The following is a 21,473-nucleotide window of genomic DNA, read 5'->3' as shown; positions in this document are numbered from 1 at the left end:
GCATAATACAACCAGAACATTCCAGGACCTGCTGCTGAAACCTTGCCTTGCTCCTCCTGTCCCCGGCTGAGGCGGCGCACCGCCCACTCCCAGACTCCAGAAGATGCTGTGGGGACGAGCTGTCCTGCACCACCACCACCCCACCCCACTCCACCGCCAACCCAGCAGAAGTCTCTTGGAGGACACAGAAGGCCTCAGAACCGGAAGAGTCTGTTTGTTGAAGGGAACACTGAATCAACAGCAGTTCCAACATATTCCCTGTTTGGTTGCACATGCCTTTTCTTGAATGGGTGACAAAATGGAAAGATAGGGAAATAATAGAAATAATCTACTCAGTGCCTAGGGGGCAGAACCACAAAGCAGAAGAAAGCGCTCCTTTTGACCTGGCCTGACCCTTCCATGGTGCTCACCACAGAGACTTGCCCCAGTGTCAGAGAAGGCTCTAGGGGAAGAGAGCCATGCCCTGCAGGAAGAGGAGGCTGGAAGGCCTAGTTCTTGTGACTCACTGACCTTCTGGGTCATAATCCCCTAGTCATGAGCAAGAGCACTGGACTCTGCGTTATTCTCAATGGAATGAAGAGTATCCCAGCCCCTCACTGTCCCCCAGATCTTTCTTACAAGCACATTACAAGCTGAGGGTAGGAGGGTTGGTCAGGAGGATGTCTGGGAGGCCAAGGGCTGTGAACAGGAGTTTGCCTGTCGACCACATTAATCCCATCTCCAGAGGGTGCTGGTAATGGGAACAGCTCTGATCCTTGGAAAGTGTTCTCTGGGGCTGGAGTGATGGCTCAGAGGTTAAGAGCGCTAACTGCTCTTCCAGAGGTCCTGAGTTCAAATCCCAGCAACCACATGGTGGCTCACAACTATCTGTAATGAGATCGGATGCTTTCTTCTGGTGTGGCTGAAGGCAGCAACAGTGTACTTACACATAATAAATGTGTAATATTTGTTTATTAAGGAAGGAAGGGAGGGAGGGAGGGAGGGAGGAAGGAAGGAAGGGACTCCATATGTCCCCTGAGAAGAATGTGAGCCACTAACATGTCTCAGAGGCTTGGGCTGAGCTGCACCATGACTGGGAACGCTCTCATCCCCTCTTCCCTCTGGCAAGGCCTCACTCAGCGTCCAGCTCCCAGGGCCACCTCAAGGCAGTCCTTCATAATACCTTTGTTTCTCACTAGCAGAGACTCAAGACTCATCACCCCTGTTTGGGATCCTGGCCCTTGTCCAGCTGCATTTTAAGGACGAATGTTGGTGTACCCATCCCTTTGGTGGTGGTGTTGTTTTGTTATTTTTTGGTAGTTTGAGACAAGATCTCACCATGTATGTAGCCTTGGCTAATTGGGAACTCGTTGTGAAGGTCAAGCCGAGCTCGAACTCATATAGAGATGCACCTGCCTCTGTCTTCTGAGTGTTGGGATTACACTCATGGACCGCCACGGTCAACACCCAAGTGCATCTAAGTCATGAGTTCAGAAAGGATTTGTCTCTGGCTTTGTACCAGATTGTGCACCCCATGAGGGCAGAGATCATGTAAGCCCTGCATGTGAGCGTGATGAACATTGCCCAAGATCAGGGACTGAGAGAAGCAGGTGGAAACAGACACAAGGATCACAGATCAATTCCTCCCTTATAAGATGACACCAAGGCCATCAACAGTCTGTGGCTCAGTAAGTCTCAGGGGCTGAACAGCAACTCCTGATAGATACTATGTGCATCCATGGGCTTCGAGCATCTTGAGTGCCAGGCTGGGGCTCAGCAGCGTGGGTGGCACTTGGTTTGCTGGAGGTGGGCTCATAATAGTTCATGGAAGTAGTTATCATAAGAGGGCAGGCCTTGGGCGGTGTGCATTCAGGGACAGTGTGAGATGGAACAGAGGATTTGCCTAGAGAGAAGTGGGAGAGAAAGAAATAGACCAAAGAAATGGAGAGACATGTATGGTGAGAGAGAGTCAGAAGTCCAGCCAGCACCATCCTGCTGTCCTGAACTGGTTTGTGTGTGTGTGTGTGTGTGTGTGTGTGTGTGTGTGTGTGTGCACTAGCCCAGAGGGCTGCCCTCACAGCACACAGAAGGCTGGCTGCAGCTCCAGGCTGCAGGGACTGCTGACAGCAATGTCACTGTGCTTTGGAGGGAGGCAGGAGGGAGGGAGGAGGCTTGGAGAGTGTCAGTGTGTCTCAGCCTGTGTGGGGGAGCCTGTGTGTGGGTGGAGGGCTGCAGCATGCACCAGAATGTGTGCCTGCTTGCTGCTCCGATGATGAGGATGGGGAGAAGCCAGGAAAGGTTGTCCCTTCCCCTGTCCTCGCACCTCTCCCTGCCATCCAGCTCCTGTCTGTCTCCCCATTTCCCATCCTTTGGCTTCTGGTCCCTGCGTGCCATTGCCTGTCACGGTAGCCTTGGAGAGATCACTGCACTCTACGAGGTTTCTCTGTCTATGCAATGCATGGAAAGTCTCCATAGCCTGTCCAGTGCTGGAGCACAAGATCTACATAGTCTTCCAAAGAGGGAGGCCGCAGAGGGCGGCACTTCAGACATCTCCAGAGATAGGAAACCCACCCCCCCACCCCCATTTTACTGACAGTGAAAATGAAGCACAGAAAGAGCAAGTGGTTCATCCAAGGTAGCCCAGAAAACTCAAAGCAGAATTTTGGCAGCAAATGGACATTGCTCAATTATCCGCCCTCCCTGCCCCTTGCCACCACCACAAAGACCACTGCCCTTTTCTCTCTGCTTCACAGACAAGAGGAAAGCTGCTTCACAGATGCAGCACTAGATGCAACCTCCCAGGGACCAAGTCATAGTGCCTTGAGCTTTCCTTACCGCACCTTTAGCCCCAGTCTGCTCATCTGTAAAATGGCTGCATAAGCCCCGCCCAATCCCCTTAGGGGTAGAGCTAGTGGATGGAAAGGTAGGTACTGTGAGGCCCGGTGCTGCTGGTAGGAGGGTTTAGGTGGGACCGAGGTGCTTTAGCCTACTCTCACCACGACGATGCTGCCCTTTCTCCTTCCAGCTCTTCTCCTTCCAGCTCTGCACGAAAGGGCAAAATAGCTAAGCACATGCTACAAATCATGGGATTTTGTGCACGCAGCACCTTGAAGCCCAGTGCAAGGAAGTTCCTCTAAGCCAGGCCACCACCCACAGATCAACCTGCCCAATCGTGGTACAGGGCTAAAAGCTGTGGAGGAAGAGGTTCGGGGTTCAGAGGCCAGCCCCCAAGACCCTGTCAACCTTGCGGGCCACCCACACTCCCACCAGCCTCCCCTACCCTGTACTGCCTGAGTCAACTTCAGATCCCTGTTTCTAGAGAGAAAAGAGTGGGCCGAGCTCTCTCCTCCCTTCTCTCTCTCTCTCTCTCTCAAATACAATCTCCTTCTGAGGTTCCTTTTGTCCAGAGCAACAACTGTAGATCCGCAGAGCAAGTCTCTGCCTCTCTAACTTCTGCTGGCAGAGGCAGATGGAGACCCGAGGATGCAATGTCTAGAAGAGACACTCAACCCAGGGGTTTGCCTGAGCTTTCCAGAGCTTCTCTTACTCCTCCCCACCCGCCCTCTTCCCTTTCTATTGATTCTGGACATCAGAGGAGATTGAATGAGTTGGAGGGAACTCTGAGAGCGACCCTGGCCCACTCCTGCCCTGCTTGATGCTGCAGCCCACTTTAAACATATGCTTCCATTTCTTTCATTCCTAGGAGGGCAGAGGAGCAAGAGCAGGATCAAGGGAGGGAGTTCATCTCTGGGTCCCTAGAAACAGCCCCGTCTAAATCCTATACGGAACACAGATCGTCTTCTTAGCATTTCTGAATTTACGTGCTTCAGGGCCAGGGCAATGCGGCAGCGGGGGGTGGGGGGGGTCGGTCTTCAGTATAAAAACATCTAGAAGTTCCAGAAACCCCTATTCAGGGCTACCTCCAGGCAAGAGAGGAATATCTGCTTCCACCCTGGGCTCCTGGAAGGCCGTTGGTAACAAGCCAGTCTTCACTGGGCAGGATGCCAGTGAGTCTTGATGGAGTACCAGTCTTCTTCCATGTTATGGCAAACCAGGGCCACGCCAGAGGTCAACCACAGTCCCCCAAGTGTCTTTTTTAAGGCCCCGCCCACCTAGATAACCTGCTGTTTATGTGGACAGATCAGGGTGGGGGCTCTGTGTCTAGGTATTCATACAGTGTCCTAGCTAGAAGACACAGGATCATCAACTAAAGGGTAAACTCTACAGAAACACTTCTTCATTGCTTCCCTCAAGGAAGAGGAGCCCAGGGAGACCTTGAACAACATTTCCTAAACAAAAGATAAACATTGAGAAGGCCCTGTTTCCTCCTAAAGGCTGGCCCAATCCTTGAGGACAACAGCCACCCCAGCAGCAATGTCCTGCCAAATGCCTACTGTGTGTCAGGCTTGAGGCTATGTCTTCACATGTCATCTACATAATCCTCCCAGTCTTCTAAATCTCCAGCTTGCAGGTCAGAAAGAGTGGCAGCCTGCCCAATGTCACAGAGCTAAGGGTCATGTAGGGCAGCCCCTCCCTACCCCACCAGATGCTCAGACCAAGGCTAAGATGCAGAGCAAAAAACACAGGGCTCATCCTTCATAGGGTACCCTGGCCTGTGTCACACAGACACACCAGACAGAAGCCGGCCCACCACAGCCCCTTCTCCTTCACCCAAGCATCTTCAAGCACAGGTTGGTGCGCTGTTTCCTGAGGTCCCACAAGCTCTGACACTGCAAGCAACATTTTGTAGGCTTATACATTTTTCTAGGGAATGTCTATTTAGACTTTCATCTGAATCCTGGAGGAATAAGTGACCTAAAAAAAAGGTTAAAAGCACCAATAATTCTGGAAGGAGATCTGTAATTGATTGAACAAGACCCGAGCGTCCCTGCCACCCTCAGTTTTCCTCTGCCCCTTCTCTGACACCTCTGAGTATCCAAGAAGGTGAGGGGGGGGCTGAGAAGGCCAAGTCAGCCCACAGAGCCTAGTTCTAATGATCCCCATTTCTTCTCAGGGCAAAAGAGCAGTTTGCTGTCACTGTGATCCCTGAAGTCCCATCTTAATTCCTTCCACTGTGCTCTGTGACGCAGTCCTGCCTGAACCAGCCTCAGTGGCCCCTGAAAGGCAGCTCCTGTCTATTCAAGAAATCCTTAGGTTCCAAATGAACACTAGACATGCTCTGGAAAGGGGTCCCAGATAAACTTTAAAAGACACTTCTCCTGAGCAGCCCCTAAAACTATATTCCTGCCCCCACCCCTGCCTCCAACGCAAAGACACGCAGAACAGCAGAAAGTCTGTAGACAAATATGAATACACATTTGCACAAGGGAGCTGTCTCTGTCTCTCTATCCCTCTCTGTCTCTCCATCTGTCTCTCTCTCTGTCTCTCTGTCTCTGTCTCTGTCTCTCTCTGTCTCTGTCTCTGTCTCTGTCTCTCTCTCTCTCTCTCTCTCTCTCTCTGTGTGTGTGTGTGTGTGTGAATGTGTTCAGGGGCTGTGCTTATACACAGCCATAGGTCCACCTCCCACACATATGCAGACACCAGCATAAGCTCACACATGCCTACAACACCCACACACCCACATGAGCCCATGAGCCTAGCCCCCCCCCCACACACACACAGAGCTTCCTTTACATATTCCCCAAGATACATGCACACTCAAGAACATTCTGTTCACATGTCACATCTGTGACCTTACACATGCACACACACACACACACACACACACACACACACACACACAAATTCACTGAGAGTACCCATCTCTGACCTGCCACACATGTGCACACAGATGCATGTCCATACCTTTGCTGCAACATCACCTAGCCAAGAGCAAACCTTGCATAATTGCACAAATGCACCCTTGCAGGGCACACAAACATTTTTTGGAGAGGGGGGGCTTGCCATGCAAATGACACACACATCTCTTCTTGTTTTACTTGCACCAGTGTTTGCCCTTTCAGTTTGCAGTGTGCCCAGTGTCAGTTCTTACACAACTCCATTTGTTCCCCCACAGATTTCATATATAGCCTCTCCTCAATATCCGTGTACCTGCAGGAGCTCACACTGACACATCTGCTCACAGGGCCCCTTGTCTCATATTACTGCGCTACAGCAGGAACCAAACAGGGCTGGTAGGAGCACGTATGCATCCGTGGGGCACTCTGCCAAACTGCTCCCCCAACTCCTGATCCACCCCAGGACCCCACAACCTAGCTGGGAACATCTAGAAACCTTCTCTTATATATGTAGCCTGCTGTTCTCCTGGAGGGAACCTTTCTCCTCTCAGCCTCTTGAGATATAACATGATGGGCAACTTTGCCAAAGGACCACAGTTGTTTTGTATAGCCAGTGCCACAGTGGCACCCCCGGCTGGCTGACTGTCCTTCCCCTCCTCCCAACACTGTGATTGCTTTATATTAACTCCTTCAGTACTGAAGCTGTTGCTCCCGGAAGGTATCTGGGGAAGCCGGAGGGGATATGCCAGGGGAAAGCTAGCCACTCTGCACAGTGTCTAAAGACAAGATCTCCAGGTCAGGGGTGGCAAACTTTCTTTGTCACTGGAGGTTTCTAAGTACAACTACAAAATAGATTCCAACTCAGATCCAGCCAAGTGGGAAAATCCCTTTCAAACCCCAAGTTTCTAGATATCTTTGTGAACCCAGGTCATGTGTACTTATATGCATAGGTGTGTGCATACACCACCAATCTGTTTCCTTTCCATCACGCACACACATACACACCAGGCTGACTGGGCTCATAAATGTGTCAACGCCTAACTCTGGACACACTATGCATACACAGTGCTTCCAAATCATGCTACACACCTCCCTCTGCATGCATGGGACAGCTCTGGCCACATAGGCACACGTCTCCCCCCGCCCCTGCCCAAGAGACTGATCCCCATGCTCTCTAGGACTCCCTGAGGTGTGACTCACTTTCCCAGTTCCTCAAAGAGCTGGTACTCTTCTGTGAATCGGGTGCAGGTGATGGTAGCCATCCTGGCACTGGGCAGGCAGGCGAGGCTTTAGACTGGGAACTAGGACTGGGATGCTGAAGCACTGCCCCCAGAACTAGGGGCCACTCGCCTGCCCGTGCTCCTGAGTGCAAATGGAGAACCGGCTTGACTGACGAGCTTGGGGCTTCTGAGCAGGGCACTGTGGCTGCTCACAGCCTCGCGAGCCTTCGTCAGCATCCAGGTCCCCATGGCAACCACCTCCGAAACGCCCTGTTCCCGTTGCCCCGGTAACTGCCTCCCCAACACCTGCCTGCCTTTCACTTTAAAACCTGCTCCTCTTTGCCCTGGCCTTATATACACAATACTGCAGGACTGTGTGGGCCCAGGAGCAAGTGGACCCTGTTCCCCCAGGGTGATGTACTGAGGGGGTTGGAGAAGGGGATGCGAACAAACTTAGTCCACAAGTGATCATCGCTCTTCTTACCTCCCCCACCTTCAACTATAGGGCCCTTTTAACAGACGGGATGGGATTAAGTGGGGCAAAGAGGCAGTTGCTATGGTAACGGCCAGTGGGTGCCACATTCTGGGATGGTCCTTGAGAAAGACAGGATGTAGTTACCCTGGCAACTTCATCTCCTCTGGAGAGACAGGTATTGCCCCGTTGCCCTGGCAACAGCTGGGTTCTAAGGTTTACAGGGGAAGCTAAGTCATCTCCCCTTCCCTTCCCCCTTGTAGTCTCTGCAATGGTTCCTTTGCTTCCTCTGGGAATTGGTCTGGTTGACTTGGCCTCTGTCTCTGTCCTTGTTTCTTTCCAGCTCTCTCTGCTTTTTAGCCATTGTGCATATCACACCGCCACCTTAGCGTGAGAAGTACCGAACAGACCCAGGATGCTGACGGAATGGCTCTGTCTGCTTTCTCACCCCTATCTGTCACCACTGAGCAGCAGGGCCCCTCCTGAGGCCTCTGCCACAGCTCTCCCCACCCATCCTCCCAGAGGGACCATGAAGATTTGGTCTCCTGGGGCTCCTGTCCCAGTTTCTGCTTGTGCTTCCCGTCAAGGTAGGACTGGAGAGAGGCAACTATAATGAGGTGAACGTGACCGGACTCACCCAGGGCTGGGCAGATGGCATAGATGTACCCTGCCCTGGACTCTTCTTTCCCAAACTCGCTGGTCATCTGCCCTAATGAGTTCACTCCTTCTGTACATCGTACTTGCACGCCCCCAAGGCATGGAATTTAAGATTAGTAATCTGAGTTCAAGTTCTAGCTCTGACATTTCTGGTGTGACCCTGGCAGGTCACTGAGGAAGCTCTCTGAAACCCCCATCTCATTTTCTAGAAAATCGGAAGAAGAACCCCATGGAGATGGAGTGGCCTAAGGCCATAAGGTTCTTATGTTTCAGTTTCTAGAAGGCAAAACACGGAAGTTTTAAAATGAGCCCATAAGCACTCCCACACTGCAGCTTAGTCTTGAACACACACACACCTCCATTCAGGAGAGAGAGAGAGAGAGAGAAAGAGAGAGAGAGAGAGAGAGAGAGACTGAGACTCTGCATGCTTCACAGGTGGCTGAGCAGAAGTCTCAGGGTCTCATGCCAGCATTTGTCCCCCAGTGAACAAGGGGCAGATCACAAGACCTGGAAATGCAAATTCTCTCTGTTTCAAACTTGCTCCTCAGAATCCATTGCTTAACTCCCTTGTGGGGGACATAGTGGTACCTTCTCCAGCACCAACAAGTGCCTGACCCAACTGAGGCTCGAGGACCCTGGAAACATTAGGGGGCCCTCTATCCCTCTTCCTGAGTCTGTTACAGAAAGATTGACGGGAGATCTTTTCAACTCAGCCACTTTTTTCTCAGGAAAGAAAGAGAAGGGAGGTGGAGAGGAAGGAGGGAGGCGAGCCGGGGAGGAGGGGGTGATGGCTTCGCCACTAATTGCACCATTACCACCTTCAGAAAAAGGAAAAAAAAACCACTCCGTTTTGTTTCTGCGCACAATACGCTTCCCGCTTCTGCCGCCAACGTGGCAATTCAGAGCGGAGCAGAAAGGCCTGTGCTCACAGGGCCGCACAGCTGGTGGGTAGCAGGCAGGCCCTGAACACCATAGGCAAGGCTAGAGGCACCAGAGGAAGGCAGGAGTGGCGCAGAGCTGTACGTCCGTGTTCCTGATTCAGATCCTCTAGGCCAGTGATTCTCAACCTTCCTAATGCCGCAACCCTTAAATACAGTTCCTCATGCTGTGCTGACCTCCAACCATAACATAATTTTTGTCACTACTCTATAACTATAATCTTGCTTCTGTTATGAAAAATAATGCAAATATCTGGTTTTTCCCAAAGGTCTTAGGCGACTCCTGTAAAAGGGTTGTTTGACACTGCTCCCACCCCTACCCCCCAAGGAGGTCACGACCTGCACAGGTTGAGAACCAGTGCTCTAGCCTGTTCCCAAGGGGATCCCTGGAATCACCCAGCCACTGCCCAGGGGAAACAGTGTCGATCAGCTAACAGTGGCTATGTGACTTAGAGGCTGTGGTTTTGAATCAATGTGTTAATGTCTCTGGACCTCTTCAAGTGCGAAACTGGGTAAATAATGTTCCTTACCAATAAAGGTAGTTTTGTGGCTGAAACAAGATGAACACAGTGGCTGAGACAGAAGGAATTATTAAGGAACTAGAAATCCTGTCTCCTCATATTCTTCCCTGAACCTTGGCAGCTCTCCGGGGCACGGTTCTCAGAGACCTTGCTGGGGGGTTAGCTCATGGTTTAGACATTGCCTGGGGTTGGCTTTATTTGCAGTAAATTCTGCAAAACAAATGGCAAGGAATTTTAAAAAAGAGGGCACCGGGACCCTCACTTATTAGGGCCCAAGGGCTTGGCAACTGCTTTGAGATTGGTAAAGTACTAAGAGGAATGTGCGAAGGCTGTAACCATGGAGATGTTACCCTGTGAACAGAAGTAGCCATCATCCTCGTTGACCAGTGCTGGCCTGTCACTCCCCACGGGACGGTATGCAGTGCTTGGCTCAGAGGCCAGCAAAGCATTTAGAAGATGCCCCAGGGGCTCAGAGAGGCTCACGAAGGCACAGACAGCCTGATAGCTGCCTGCTGCTGACAAGGACCATAGGGCCCTAACTCTACTGTGGTCACCATCTTTGTCCTTCCATGCTTCCAGCTTCCTTCCCTTTCTTTCTTCCTTGAGCCCTTTTCCTTCCTCCCTGGAATCCTCACATCTTTACCCCTTCTCTTGCTGAATGCAGGGCTAAGAGATAGGCAGGTCCTAGGATCTTAGACCCATCTGATAATGGAGAACTAGCTGGAAGAATCTCCCTGTGGAGGGCTGTCTTACATCTGCATGGGTGCATACCTCTTGGAACCTTCTAGAGACTAGATCTAGTCCTTAGATGGGTCTAGAGAGTACATCAGGGATGTAGGGACTGCCTTTGGTAGACACCTGCATGCTGAGTGCAATTGCCATTCCACTGAGGAAGCATGACCACTAATTCGCCACATCCTCTGTGCCCACAAAGCTGGCAGCTGTGCCTAGTGGCGGCGGGCATCAAGGAGTCAAGCATGCCCGAGTGGCCGTGAGAGAATAAGCTGATGATTGCATCAGGGGATGGAGGGATTGGTTCCGCCAGACTTCCCACACACCCCCGGGGCCACAGTAGGCATAACAGTCCAGCACGTGTACCCCATCTGCAACACGTGTGCAGTACTCAAGCACAAGCCTATGTGCCAAGGGCTGATGGCCAGGGGTGGGAGCCCTGGAGTTTGCTGAGCCAGCATTGGCTCGTGTCATCAGGAGGGACAGGAGGCTGGGCTGGGTTCCAGGAGACAAGGGAAGGATGAGAGAGGATTACAATCCTCAGCACACAGGGATAGCTAGCTTCTTCATGTGCTCTCATGCATATGCTAAATGCCACAGGGTCTTGCAGTTGCCTGAACAGGGCACCACCACAGGAAACTACCACAGGGAAAAAGAAGTGCATCTGAATGGTCCCCATGGGGCCTGTCCCACTAAGGGCAGAAAAAGTTGGGGGCAGGCTCAGCCAAAAGTGGGCCAGGAGAGAAGGAAGACTGTGAGGGTCTGAAGGGAGAGCAACTGAGTCAGGGCAGGATGTTGAGTAATTCCAGGCCTAAGAGAGGAGGGAGGGAAGAAGGGCTGTGCCCTGAAGTGCCCCTTGCAGGGGCCCCTCCCTGGGGGAGGGGGGCAGTGACACAGGCCCTGCAGAAGGAGGTTCAGTTCCTATGCTAAGACAGCTGGAAATAGGGCTTCCCCCACCCCCATCTCATTTCCTCCTCACACACCCAGAGATCCAATCCAGGTCTGTGCAAGCTCACCACTCTTGCGCTGTTCTTAGCCCCCCTGCCTCCCATATCAAGCTATGAAGACCTTTAGGGGCCACATATCCCTTAGAGTTAGGAACCAAGGTGCGAGAGTAGAGGTTGCCCTCTAACGGGTACACCAGTTGGTGGCAGTCAGGCCAACAGCCTGGAGTTCTTACCTCCCTGAGCATTGCTCTTTCCCTGCTGTGCCCCTTCCTGGCATTGACAGGATGCTAGCCTGTGTCCTAGACAAGCCAGGAGTGTCTGAAAGAAGAGGAGACACAGCTGTGGCCCAGGCAGGTATATGGCTCCACTTGGTTGTTAGGGAGCTGGTCATTAGAGGCCAGGACTCCATAGCCGGGATCAGGTAAAGATTCAAGCTCTTGCCTGAATCTCACTCTTCCAGCTAACAGGTCTGCAGCCTGTCTAATCCGTCCCAGAGAGGGGCAATGAAGACCTGTGGCCTAGGGACTGCCTCTGGGCTCCCTTTCACTATGTCCTCTCCAAAGGGACCCAGGTGACGTGAGCACAAGGTGCTGTGCTGGCTAGTTTTAAGTCACCTTGACGCAAGCTAGAGTTATCTGAAAGGAGGGAAGCTCAGCTGAGAAAATGTCTTCATAAGATCCGACTGCAGGACGTTTTCCCCTTAGTGATTGATAGGGAAAGGCTCTGCCCTTTGTGGGTGGTCCCATCTCTGGCCTGGTGGTTCTGGGTTCTATAAGAAAACAGGCTGAGCAAGCCACGAGGAGCAAGCCAGTAAGCAGCACCCCTCCATGGCCTCTGCGTCAGCTTTGGCCTCTGGGTCCCTGCCCTGCTTGAATTTCTACCCTTGTTGCTTTTAAAGATTTATTTATTTATTTTATGTATATGAGCCCTCTATCTGTATGTATACCTGTATGCCAGAAAAGGCCATCAGATCCCAGGATAGACAGTTGTGAGCCACCATGTGGTTGCTGGGAATTGAACTCAAGACCTCTTTGTTGAGCAGACAGCCCTCTTAACAATTGAGCTATCTTTTCCTCTGCCCTCGCTGCTTTTAATGATGAACCCATTCTATGGAAGGTCGAGTGAAAAAATTAACTCTTTCTTCCCCACGTTGCTTTTAGTCGTAGTGTTTCATCACAGCCATAGTAACCCTAAGACAGGAGCCAACCAGGAACTGGGATGTAGTAAAGATTCAGGTGTGTTTGTTGAGGGGAATCCGGACCACCGTAGAGAACAGGTTGTGGGCATGCTGACTGCTAAACAGGGCCTCTCAATTCAATATAATACCCCAAAGACCATTGGCCTCACACACTGTTGCCCACTAGTTCCTGCGGACCTGGTTTCAAATTGATGCTCCAGTAGTTCCTGGGCTATGCTGGGCTATGCTGGCATCTGGGCTGAGAACTCTGAGTTCACTGAGTTCTGCATTGAGTGGAGGACCGATCACAGGGAGGCTTGAGCCACCAAGCTTCTTTTCAAAACTTCAGACACAGACACCAGCCTCAGCACCAATCATCCCTTATATCTTGGGACCAGATTGATTCAGAGCCTGGGACCCAAGGGAGAACAGAAAGCACAACATATGGTCTTATTCTTGTGGCCCCAAAGGGGGTCCTCAGAAGTGATATGGATGACAGGGCTGGAAGTTGAAAAGTCCTGGCAGGCAGGGCCCCTCCAGCAGTTCTCAGAGAAGTACTCATACAGTTCTCTAAAGCCTGGCTCTACAGGGAAGCCTATGCTGTGTGCCAGGGTGGCAAGCCAGCAGGCAGAGTTAGAGCAGGCCCCAGCAGGCCTAGAGTGTCTTGGGCAGTGGGCAGACTATGAATAGCCTACCTCTAGGATACACTAGGCTAAGACACCACCTTACCAGTGTCTTCTTCAGAGCCTCCCTCCTGAGCAGGCAGAAAAACCACTACAGCCACTGGAGCACAGAGACCCCTGCCTATCCTGGGCCATGCCTACCATCTGGGTATCAGCATTATCGAGGAAGGGAAAACATACAAGTGAGGGAGATGAGAAAAGTCAAAAGAAGAGGGCTAGGGTTGGAGAGACAGCTCGATCATGTAGAGCACATAAGTTTATTTTCCGTTGCCCATGTTAGACAACTCACCCCCTCTGTAACCCCAGCTCTAGGAGGATCTGATGTCTGTAGCCTCTGTGGGTCCTTTATTCAAGTGCACATATCCACACACAAATACACAACCTACGCATCATTAGAAATAAATCTTAAGGAAAAAAAAGAAAGAAAGAAAGAAAGAAAGCACAGGGCTAAGGAAAGATCTAGGACGCAGTGGTCATCTCCTCCCCACAGCCTAGGCCAGGCCCTCATGCAGGATTCAGTCACTGCCTGGGTGATGCAGCCCTGCAAGCAGCGGTAACCCCCCATGGCGGCACCGCACCCACCCCACTCCACCCATCCCGCTCATCCACAAGCTGACGAGTCCTAACAGGGCCTCCTTTGCCAGTGACAAAAATAACTATTTTCAAAATTCACAGCAGGGCCTTCGCCTACACACACTGCGCCGACTGGGACCTGAAGGGAGATATGCAGAACGCAGTGTGCGGAGGGAGCCGCGCTATGCAGCTAGCAGGCTCTACAACCACCCCCCCTCCTCAACACTACCAAGCCCGTGTCCCCCTACCCCAGATGCAAATGTGTACAGGGGTGCCTGTAACCACCAAAAGTAAGGACTCTTGAATCATCCATTGTATGTAGAGAAACACTGAGGCCCAGAGAGGGTCAGGGGTTTGCCTGCAGCTACATTGTAAACCTGTGGCAGGACCTCCCTTCCTTCCTTCCTTCCTTCCTTCCTTCCTTCCTTCCTTCCTTCCTTCCTTCCTTCCGCCCTCCCTCTCTTCCTTCCTTCCTTTCTTCCTTCCTTTTTTCCTTCCTTCCTTCCTTTCTTCCTTCATTCCTTCCTTCCTTTCTTCCTTCCTTCCCACCTTCCTTCCTGTCCCCTCTGCTAGCATTGAGCTCACACAGGTCTCCAAGACACACACACACACACACACACACACACACACACACACACTCACACACACACACACACACACACACACTCACACACACACACACACACACACTCACACACACACTCACACACACACACACACTCACACACACACACACACACACACTCACACACACACACACACACACACACACACACACACACACACACACACTCACACACACACAGACCAGCATCTCTTGTGTCTGGATAATGGCACTTTAATCAAGTTCACGGGCTCCTCCACAACCATCAGCCTGGCCAGTTTTCTACAGCACCGTGAGGTAGGCAGAGCCAAGGCTCACATTTCCCTACTCCTTTGCAAGTAGGGAAATCAAGGCCCTGTGGGGAAGAACTGTGTTCAAGACCAAATCAAAGGCTCCTTTCACAGCTGTTTCCCCCACCCTCACTATGCAGTGGCTCAGGCTCAGCCAGTTTCCCCCACCCTGGATGTTGGGGACCAAAAGAGAAGAATTCCACTAGGCTCCCAAGTCTTGAGGCTCCCGGAACGTAAAGATTTCTCAGAGCCTACCCTGTCCGTTCTCTCATTGAGCTGTTCAACAGAGCAGCAGCCAGCTGGCCATACTCCAGCTGACATCCAAGAGCACCACAGAGACCTGGAAAGAGGGCTCATGGACTCAAGTTGTCTGGAAGGTGGCAAGGTCAGCAAGAAACCCTGCCATGGCCCCAGACACCGGTGTACACTGGAGTCCTAAAGTCACCCGAGCTCATCTTAGGGGTGAGACTGAGGCAGAATGCTGCTATAGGTGACCTGAGGGCAAAAGAGAAACACATCAAGAGAGAGGCAGGATTGTGACCCAGGCAACCCATCCTGGTTGCTGCCCTTCCCCAAGTCCCACCCTATTCAGCTGAGGGCTTCTGTGTCCTCCCTCCACATGCCTGCAGATGAAGACTTGACCTTTGCCTCCTCCCTGAGAACCAGCAAAGGGAGAGTGTCTGAGGGGAACTGAGATTCCCTGCCACCCCAAGCCATCAGATCCGGTGGGACATCAGCCTGGTATTGAGTTTACGGAAAAAAGATCGAAGCTTGCAAATCTTGCATTTCTTCTTGCGGCGACCCCGAGAGAAACTTCTAGCTCTGCCTTCCTCCTCTTCCTCCTCCTCTTCTTCCTCCTCATCACTGGCCCAGGGCCCCCAAGCACCCCCATTAAAGTCAGGATGAGCCCGAGGGTTCGCAGCTGGGTAACGCACAGGGATGGCAGTACGGTTATAATCAGCCAGGCGAGACAGCAGGGTGCGGACTACATCGGGTCGCTGGCCAGCCAGGTCCTCTCGTTCGTAAGGGTCAGCACTGATGTTAAAGAGCCACACAGCCTGGCGGATGCTGGCCATCCGCTCCAGGTTCCACCAGCTGCCAGGGAAGGAGGCCAGTGTCTGAGGTGGAATCCAGTCACCATGGCCTGGGTCTCCGGTGAGTAGCTTCCACTCCCCAACTCGGATAGCAGCCTGCACTGCTGTATTCCAGATCCCAAAGCCACCCTCCAAGGATCCATGCCGGGCATGGTTGTAGAGGGGGTCGATGTTGTGTAGGATCTCTGTGCGTGGTGAGGCCTGGCCCTCGCTAATGGCCGGCCACACGTCATAGCCATCCAGCCCATCAGCTGCTGATGTAGTACCGCCTGCCAGACCCACCAGTGTTGGGTACCAGTCTGTGATATGGACCAGGGCCCGACTGGTCCGTCTCTTTTTCTTTAGCAGTGGGCTGTGGACAAAACCCAGGCCCCTCACACCACCTTCCCAGTAAGTACCCTTGCGTCCTCGAAGGGGCCAGTTGCTACCCCCCGAGAAGGTCTGGCCACCATTGTCACTGGAGAAGATAATGACACTGTTGTTATAGAAACCATAGCGCTTGAGGGCCCAGGTGATATTGCGCACAGCCTCGTCCATGCAGGTCACCATGGCTGCGTACTTGCGCCGCGCTACGTTGCCCATCGTGCGGTAGCGGTATAGGTATTCTCGAGGTGACTGTAGGGGTGTGTGTACTGCCTGGAAGGCCACATAGAGAAAGAGAGGATTCTGGGGATTGTGGCTGGCCAGGATGTGGCTTGCACGCTGAGCATAGAGCATAGTGGAGTACTGGCCGCTGAGCCCCCAGGCCACGCTCTCACCCTCGTGCAGGTCAAACCCACAAACCCCTGGGCCATCACAGTTGTCGTAGGTATAATAATCCACATTGCCTGTGAGGGAACCCAGGAAGGTGTCGAAGCCCCTGCGGGTAGGCAAGCACTCCTTCCGGTAGAAGCCCAGATGCCACTTGCCCACCATGTGGGTGGAGTAGCCTGCCTCCTGTAGCTTCTGGGGCAGCGTCACCTGGTCCAGGGGCAGACAGTTGGGCTGCCGTGGGCGGATAATGGAGTGCTGCAATCCTGTATGGATCTGGTACCTGGGGGTGAGAGATTGATATATGGGAAACAAAGGTGAGCTACATACAAACCACTGCTCCCAATCAGCATTCCCTAGTTGCACCGAGATGGATGCTGGTCCGATGCCACCAGCCAGAACAGGAACGAAAGCAACAGATACCACCAAAGGGCTAAGCACCTACACTACTTTATCTCAAACCGGCACATCAGCCAAGGCAGGTATGTATGCCAACTTATTGATGAGATGCAATAACTCAGAACAGTTACGTTCACTGCCCAGGACAACATAGCCAGGAAGCTGGGGCATGAAGAGTGGAGGCAGGCTTGGGCACGACATCAGTAAGAGCTAACACCAAGCTCTTGCTGTATGTTCAGCATCACGCTCCCTTTGAATTGGCTCAAATCCTCACTGCAAACTAGGAAGTGCATGTTATTATTCCCGCCTCCCAAATAAGGAACCCTAGAGCTCGGTGGTGACTCACATGGCTAGTAGGAAGAGTGGGCTCTGCATCCCAGCACAGGCAGGCTCCAGACCTGAGTGAGTCCTTGAGCTCTAAGCTGTAAACTTAGCACAGAACCTGGGTATACCAAGTCTCCATCTCCCAGGCAAACTCCCACTCCTTGGAAGCCCACCCCAGTATAGTCTCTCATTGCTCACTCAGAGTGAGTTACATTGTTTCTGGGTCCTCTTCCTTCCCTGCAGCAGGGACTTGGTGAATACCTTCATGGTCGACTTGGCCCTAGGATTACAACTGACTTCTTGGGCCCGGTGATAATAGAATGGGATTGTCTTTGTATTCCTCACACCTCAGTGGTACTTAAAGCTCCCTCAGTTACTAATAGAGTGAACAAACAAATGAATCAATGAACGAATGAATGAATTCAGAGGGTTTGGAAGCCAGAAGTGAACCAAATCCTCTTTTAGCTTTTTCATCTACTTTAAAAAGAAAAAAATGTCAACAAAGGGCAGAGGGCAGAGGGGTTTTGCTCAAGGTCACTCAGCAGTCAAGGGCAGCTCTGAGACTTGAACATGAAACCAAACAGTCCAAGCAGCAGTGTTTTCAAAAGTAGACTGGCCACCTCCTCCCACATGGGACCAGTTGGCGTTCGCAGGTGTGAGTGAGCTGGCTGGAACGGGAAATCCCTGAGAGCTGCCCTGCTCCTGGGCTTTATGAGACCAGCGGCCCCCACCCCACATCCCCCACCTGCTGTGAGCTCAAGCCCTCCCCCCGAGGCTGATGCAGCAGTCAATGCCTTGCCACTTCCTGAGCTTCCTTTATATATTTGTACCACATCTTTTGCTGCTGAGATCTGCATGACCCACGTGATCTGTTTGAGGTGTCTTTAAGAGTTGCAAGTAAAGCCACCTGGGATGTCACAAGGGAGTTAGAATTCCACACCTATCCTTTCCCCTAGGCAGCTGAGTTAGCCTGGTATTTGACACCAGACTGCTTCCTTATCTTAAGGCCATTCTTAAGACTTAGAGCCACATGAAAGCATTCGCTCATTCAATTCTCCCTGTACCCCATGAGTGTGTGTGCACACGAGAGAGTGTGTGTGTGTGTGTGTGCGTGTGTGTGAGAATGTATGTGAGAGTGTGTGTGAATGTGTGTGATTGTGTGAGTGTGAGTGTGTATGTGTGTGTATGTGTGTGTGAGTGTGAGTGTGTGTGTGAGTGTGTATGTGTGAGTGTGTGTATGTGTGTGAGTGTGTGTGAATTTGTTTTGAACTTCCAGCCTTGAGCATGCTCTGGAAGCATTCTACCACTTAGTTATATTATGTCCCCAGCATTTTTTTTTTTTTTTTTACTTTTTATCTTGACACAGAACCTCACTTAGTCAACCAAGCTCATCTTGAATGAACTCAAGCAAGCCCAAGCCAGCACTGTATCAGCTTCCTAAATAGTTTATAGGGATTACAGGCCTGCCTGCACTACCAGGCCTCTTTTTTGTTTTGTTTTGCTTTTTAATTATCTTTATTTATTTATTTATTTATTAGCTATTATTAATAATGTGTGTGTGTGCGCATGTCTTATGCGTGCATGAGTTTGGGCCAACTCATGCCAAGGCATGCACAGTCAGTCAGAGGGTGGCTTTCTGGAATCAGCTCTCTTTCCATAGTGGGTTCCAGGAACTGAGTCCAGTAACCAGGCCTACACGGGAAGTACTTGTACCTGCTGAGACATTTCACCAACCTAAACCTCTCTTGTAAAATACGTATGAAACATTATCATCATCTCCATTCTACAAATATTGAAACTGAAGCCCCCAAAGTGTAGCAATGTGACCCAAAGCCAGACAGCTGGCCAACAGTAGAACTGTTTTAGACCCAGGACAAGCTGAGAGATGATTGGAACTGACAGGAGAAGCATCCTAGGGGCCCAGTATCCCAGCTGAGTGTCTCCACATAAGGGTGGGGTGCCTCTGAAGCACTGATTCTGTAATGTGGGTGGGCCCACTAAGCCTTGCCAAAGTCCATTTGTCAGTGAGTAACATAAGACACTTTGGCTCTCTCCAGCTACACCAAACAGGACTGGCTGCATAAGCAAACGCCACCAAGCCAAGCCACCAAGCCGTGGAGCGAGCATCCGTGAGACAGAGGTAGCTGCTGAGGGTGGAGGGCAGACACGGCTGGCTCTGTAATGCTCGACTAACTTCACCAGTAAGAGCCTGGAGTGCTGCACTAACTGTCCACTCAGCAGTTAACCAATGTCACGTCGACCTGGGGAGAGAAACATCAACTGGGAAACTCGAAATGCAGACTGTCCTACCTCTCCACTGTCCCATGCCAGGGTCTGCTGCCACTACTGAGCCACCTCTGCAACACAAACCTCCCACCTGTCTCCCCCTCCCTGCCCTTCTTCACAATCCCTGGATCTAAAAGACAGACGGAATACAGGTGGAAAGAGAAAAGGACACCACAGTTTGGTTTCCAGCTCCAAGCCGCCAGCCCAGGGTCTGACTTCGTAACCCTCTCTTTCACATGACTCTGAAGTTGGGCAGAAACATCAAGCTGGCCTCTCCTTGATTCCATGCCTCATTGTCCCACCCAGGAAACGGAGAGAGGTGGCCCATGGCCCTGAGATCTCGCTAGTGATCCCAAAGCAGGCGATGGCCTCCTTCCAAAGAGGATTAGCTTCAGCCCAACCCAGGGATTGTCTCCTAAGCAAAGGGAGTTTGCCTGCCACAACCCCCTTTGGTTTCCCAGCATTTTTTCTCTGGTGATCCCCAGCTCTCCGTTCTCTTCACACAATTTGGGAGGATTCTTTAGATGAGAAAACTTGGAGACTTGGAGAAGGGAAGCAACCAGCCTCAGGCTACAGGTCTCTGCATCTTACCAGTTCCTTGGTCTTCTCCCAATGGTGCCATCACCGGCACAGGACCCAAATCTCTCCGGTAATACAGACAGAGACTGTCTTTATTGAATGCCTGGCAAATTACACCTAATTCCTTCACCTTTCACTATTCCTCCTCAGGATAGAAACTCTCCCTCAGTCCATTTTTATGGACCAGGAAACTGAGAGTCAAGTGACTTTTGAACTGACTCCATATCTGTCAATATGCACAGAATTCAAAATAAGAGTCAAAGATTCTTCTGATTAAACAAAGGAACCAACTGTGGACCTCAGAGAAGGTCTCGAAGATAATCAGAAGCCTTGAACTATGAGAGTTGGGGAAACAGGTCCAAAAAGGGCAAGGGACTTATGGATGAGCTAACAGATGTTGCAGGCAAAGCTAGCTGGTAACACGTGTTCCTCAGGTCCGTGCACAGAGCTATTCTGCAGGGTTTGCAACCTACCAACTGGGTGTGCTGGGGGTTTGACACCCAGTCCCTCGGGTCTGGGCCATGCCTACCTGCCGGTGAGGAGTTGACTCCTCGAAGGTGTACATATGGGTTGGATGTAATAATTCTCCAGTTTGACGCCCTCAGCTGCTAGCCGGTCCAGCGTTGGGGTCTCGATATCTGAGCCATGGTATCCCACGTCGTGGTACCCTTGGTCGTCGGTGAGGATGAAGATAATGTGTGGAGGCTGCGGTGGAGCCACCGAAGGCTGATCGCCAGCCTCGGCAGGCCCATCAGCCACAAGGCCGGGCTTAGCCCAATCCCAGGACAGGTAGCCCAAACTGAGTAGGCTGACCAGGGAGAATCCTGAGAGAGCATGCATTGCGACACCGGTCTGGGAGAGCGGGGTTCCCAGGACCTCAGAGCCTGCCGCGCTAGGGGCGCAACGCCTGCTCTCCCGCCCGCCTGGATGCAGTCAGAGCCCTCGGGGCTCTCGTCCAGGACCCGCGGACGGGCAGAAGGGCACTCCGGGAAGGTCAGGCTCCCGCCGAGCCTCCTCCCGCAGCCCTCTCCCCCAGCTCTGACGGGCCAGCCTGAGTCGTGGAGTGGAGGCTTCCCAAAAGTGCTCTCCACCATCCCCGGACTCTCCGCTTCCCTTTTACCCCGATCCCTCCCGCCTCTTAATTTCTCTCGCTTCTGCTTTCCATTTCTCCTCCCTCCCCCGACCCCCAATTCCCCTAGCTGAGCTTCTGACCCCGCCTGGTGTCCCCGCAAAGCAGCGCTCCAGGCTGGGAGGTGGGCAGGACCCCACAGGGGGAAGGGGAGGGAGACACGGGCTGGGCGGGTCTGGGAAGTGACACAGCCCAAGAGCAGGGCGAAAAAGTTGTAACATCTGCCGGGCTGAGAATCCAGGTGGAGGGGTGGGACGCCCGAAAAAGGTCCCGCCCCCGGGCAGGCAGCCCAGACCCGCTGTGGCCGCTAGTTCTAAGGCCTGCTCCTGGCCCGGACTCCAGAGAAGGGAGGGGGATTGCTTGGAATTCAGTGGAACAATT

General features: G+C 52.1%; 2 protein-coding genes across 5 annotated transcripts in view; both read right to left on the bottom strand.

The window, feature by feature from the left end:
- Camk2a (calcium/calmodulin dependent protein kinase II alpha) overlaps positions 1–7,167 on the bottom strand; it is a 62,366-nt gene extending 55,199 nt beyond the window's left edge. For 2 of the 4 annotated variants that reach the window (XM_021150264.3, XM_085833572.1), the window contains exon 1: positions 6,918–7,167. In XM_021150264.3, coding sequence (XP_021005923.1) covers positions 6,918–6,979 — 62 coding nt within the window. In that variant the 5' untranslated portion in view covers positions 6,980–7,167. The remainder of the gene's footprint in view (positions 1–6,917) is intronic. The other 2 variants (XM_021150265.3, XM_029471966.2) reach the window with 1 other exon arrangement.
- A 7,935-nt stretch (positions 7,168–15,102) lies between these two features.
- Arsi (arylsulfatase family member I) lies at positions 15,103–20,803 on the bottom strand. The gene is made up of 2 exons (XM_021150996.3): positions 20,493–20,803; positions 15,103–16,658 (listed from the first exon to the last, which is right to left on the bottom strand). The coding sequence occupies exons 1-2, from the start codon at positions 20,801–20,803 to the stop codon at positions 15,248–15,250; spliced, it is 1,722 nt and encodes a 573-aa protein (XP_021006655.1). The 3' UTR covers positions 15,103–15,247.
- Between the last annotated feature and the right edge of the window lie 670 nt (positions 20,804–21,473).

Source organism: Mus caroli, unplaced genomic scaffold, assembly GCF_978045245.1.
Source record: "Mus caroli unplaced genomic scaffold, Mus_caroli_1 scaffold_19, whole genome shotgun sequence".
NCBI classification, from domain to species: Eukaryota; Metazoa; Chordata; class Mammalia; order Rodentia; family Muridae; genus Mus; species Mus caroli.
Note: the sequence above shows the minus strand (reverse complement) of the source record. Positions and strands in the feature narration are given on the sequence as shown.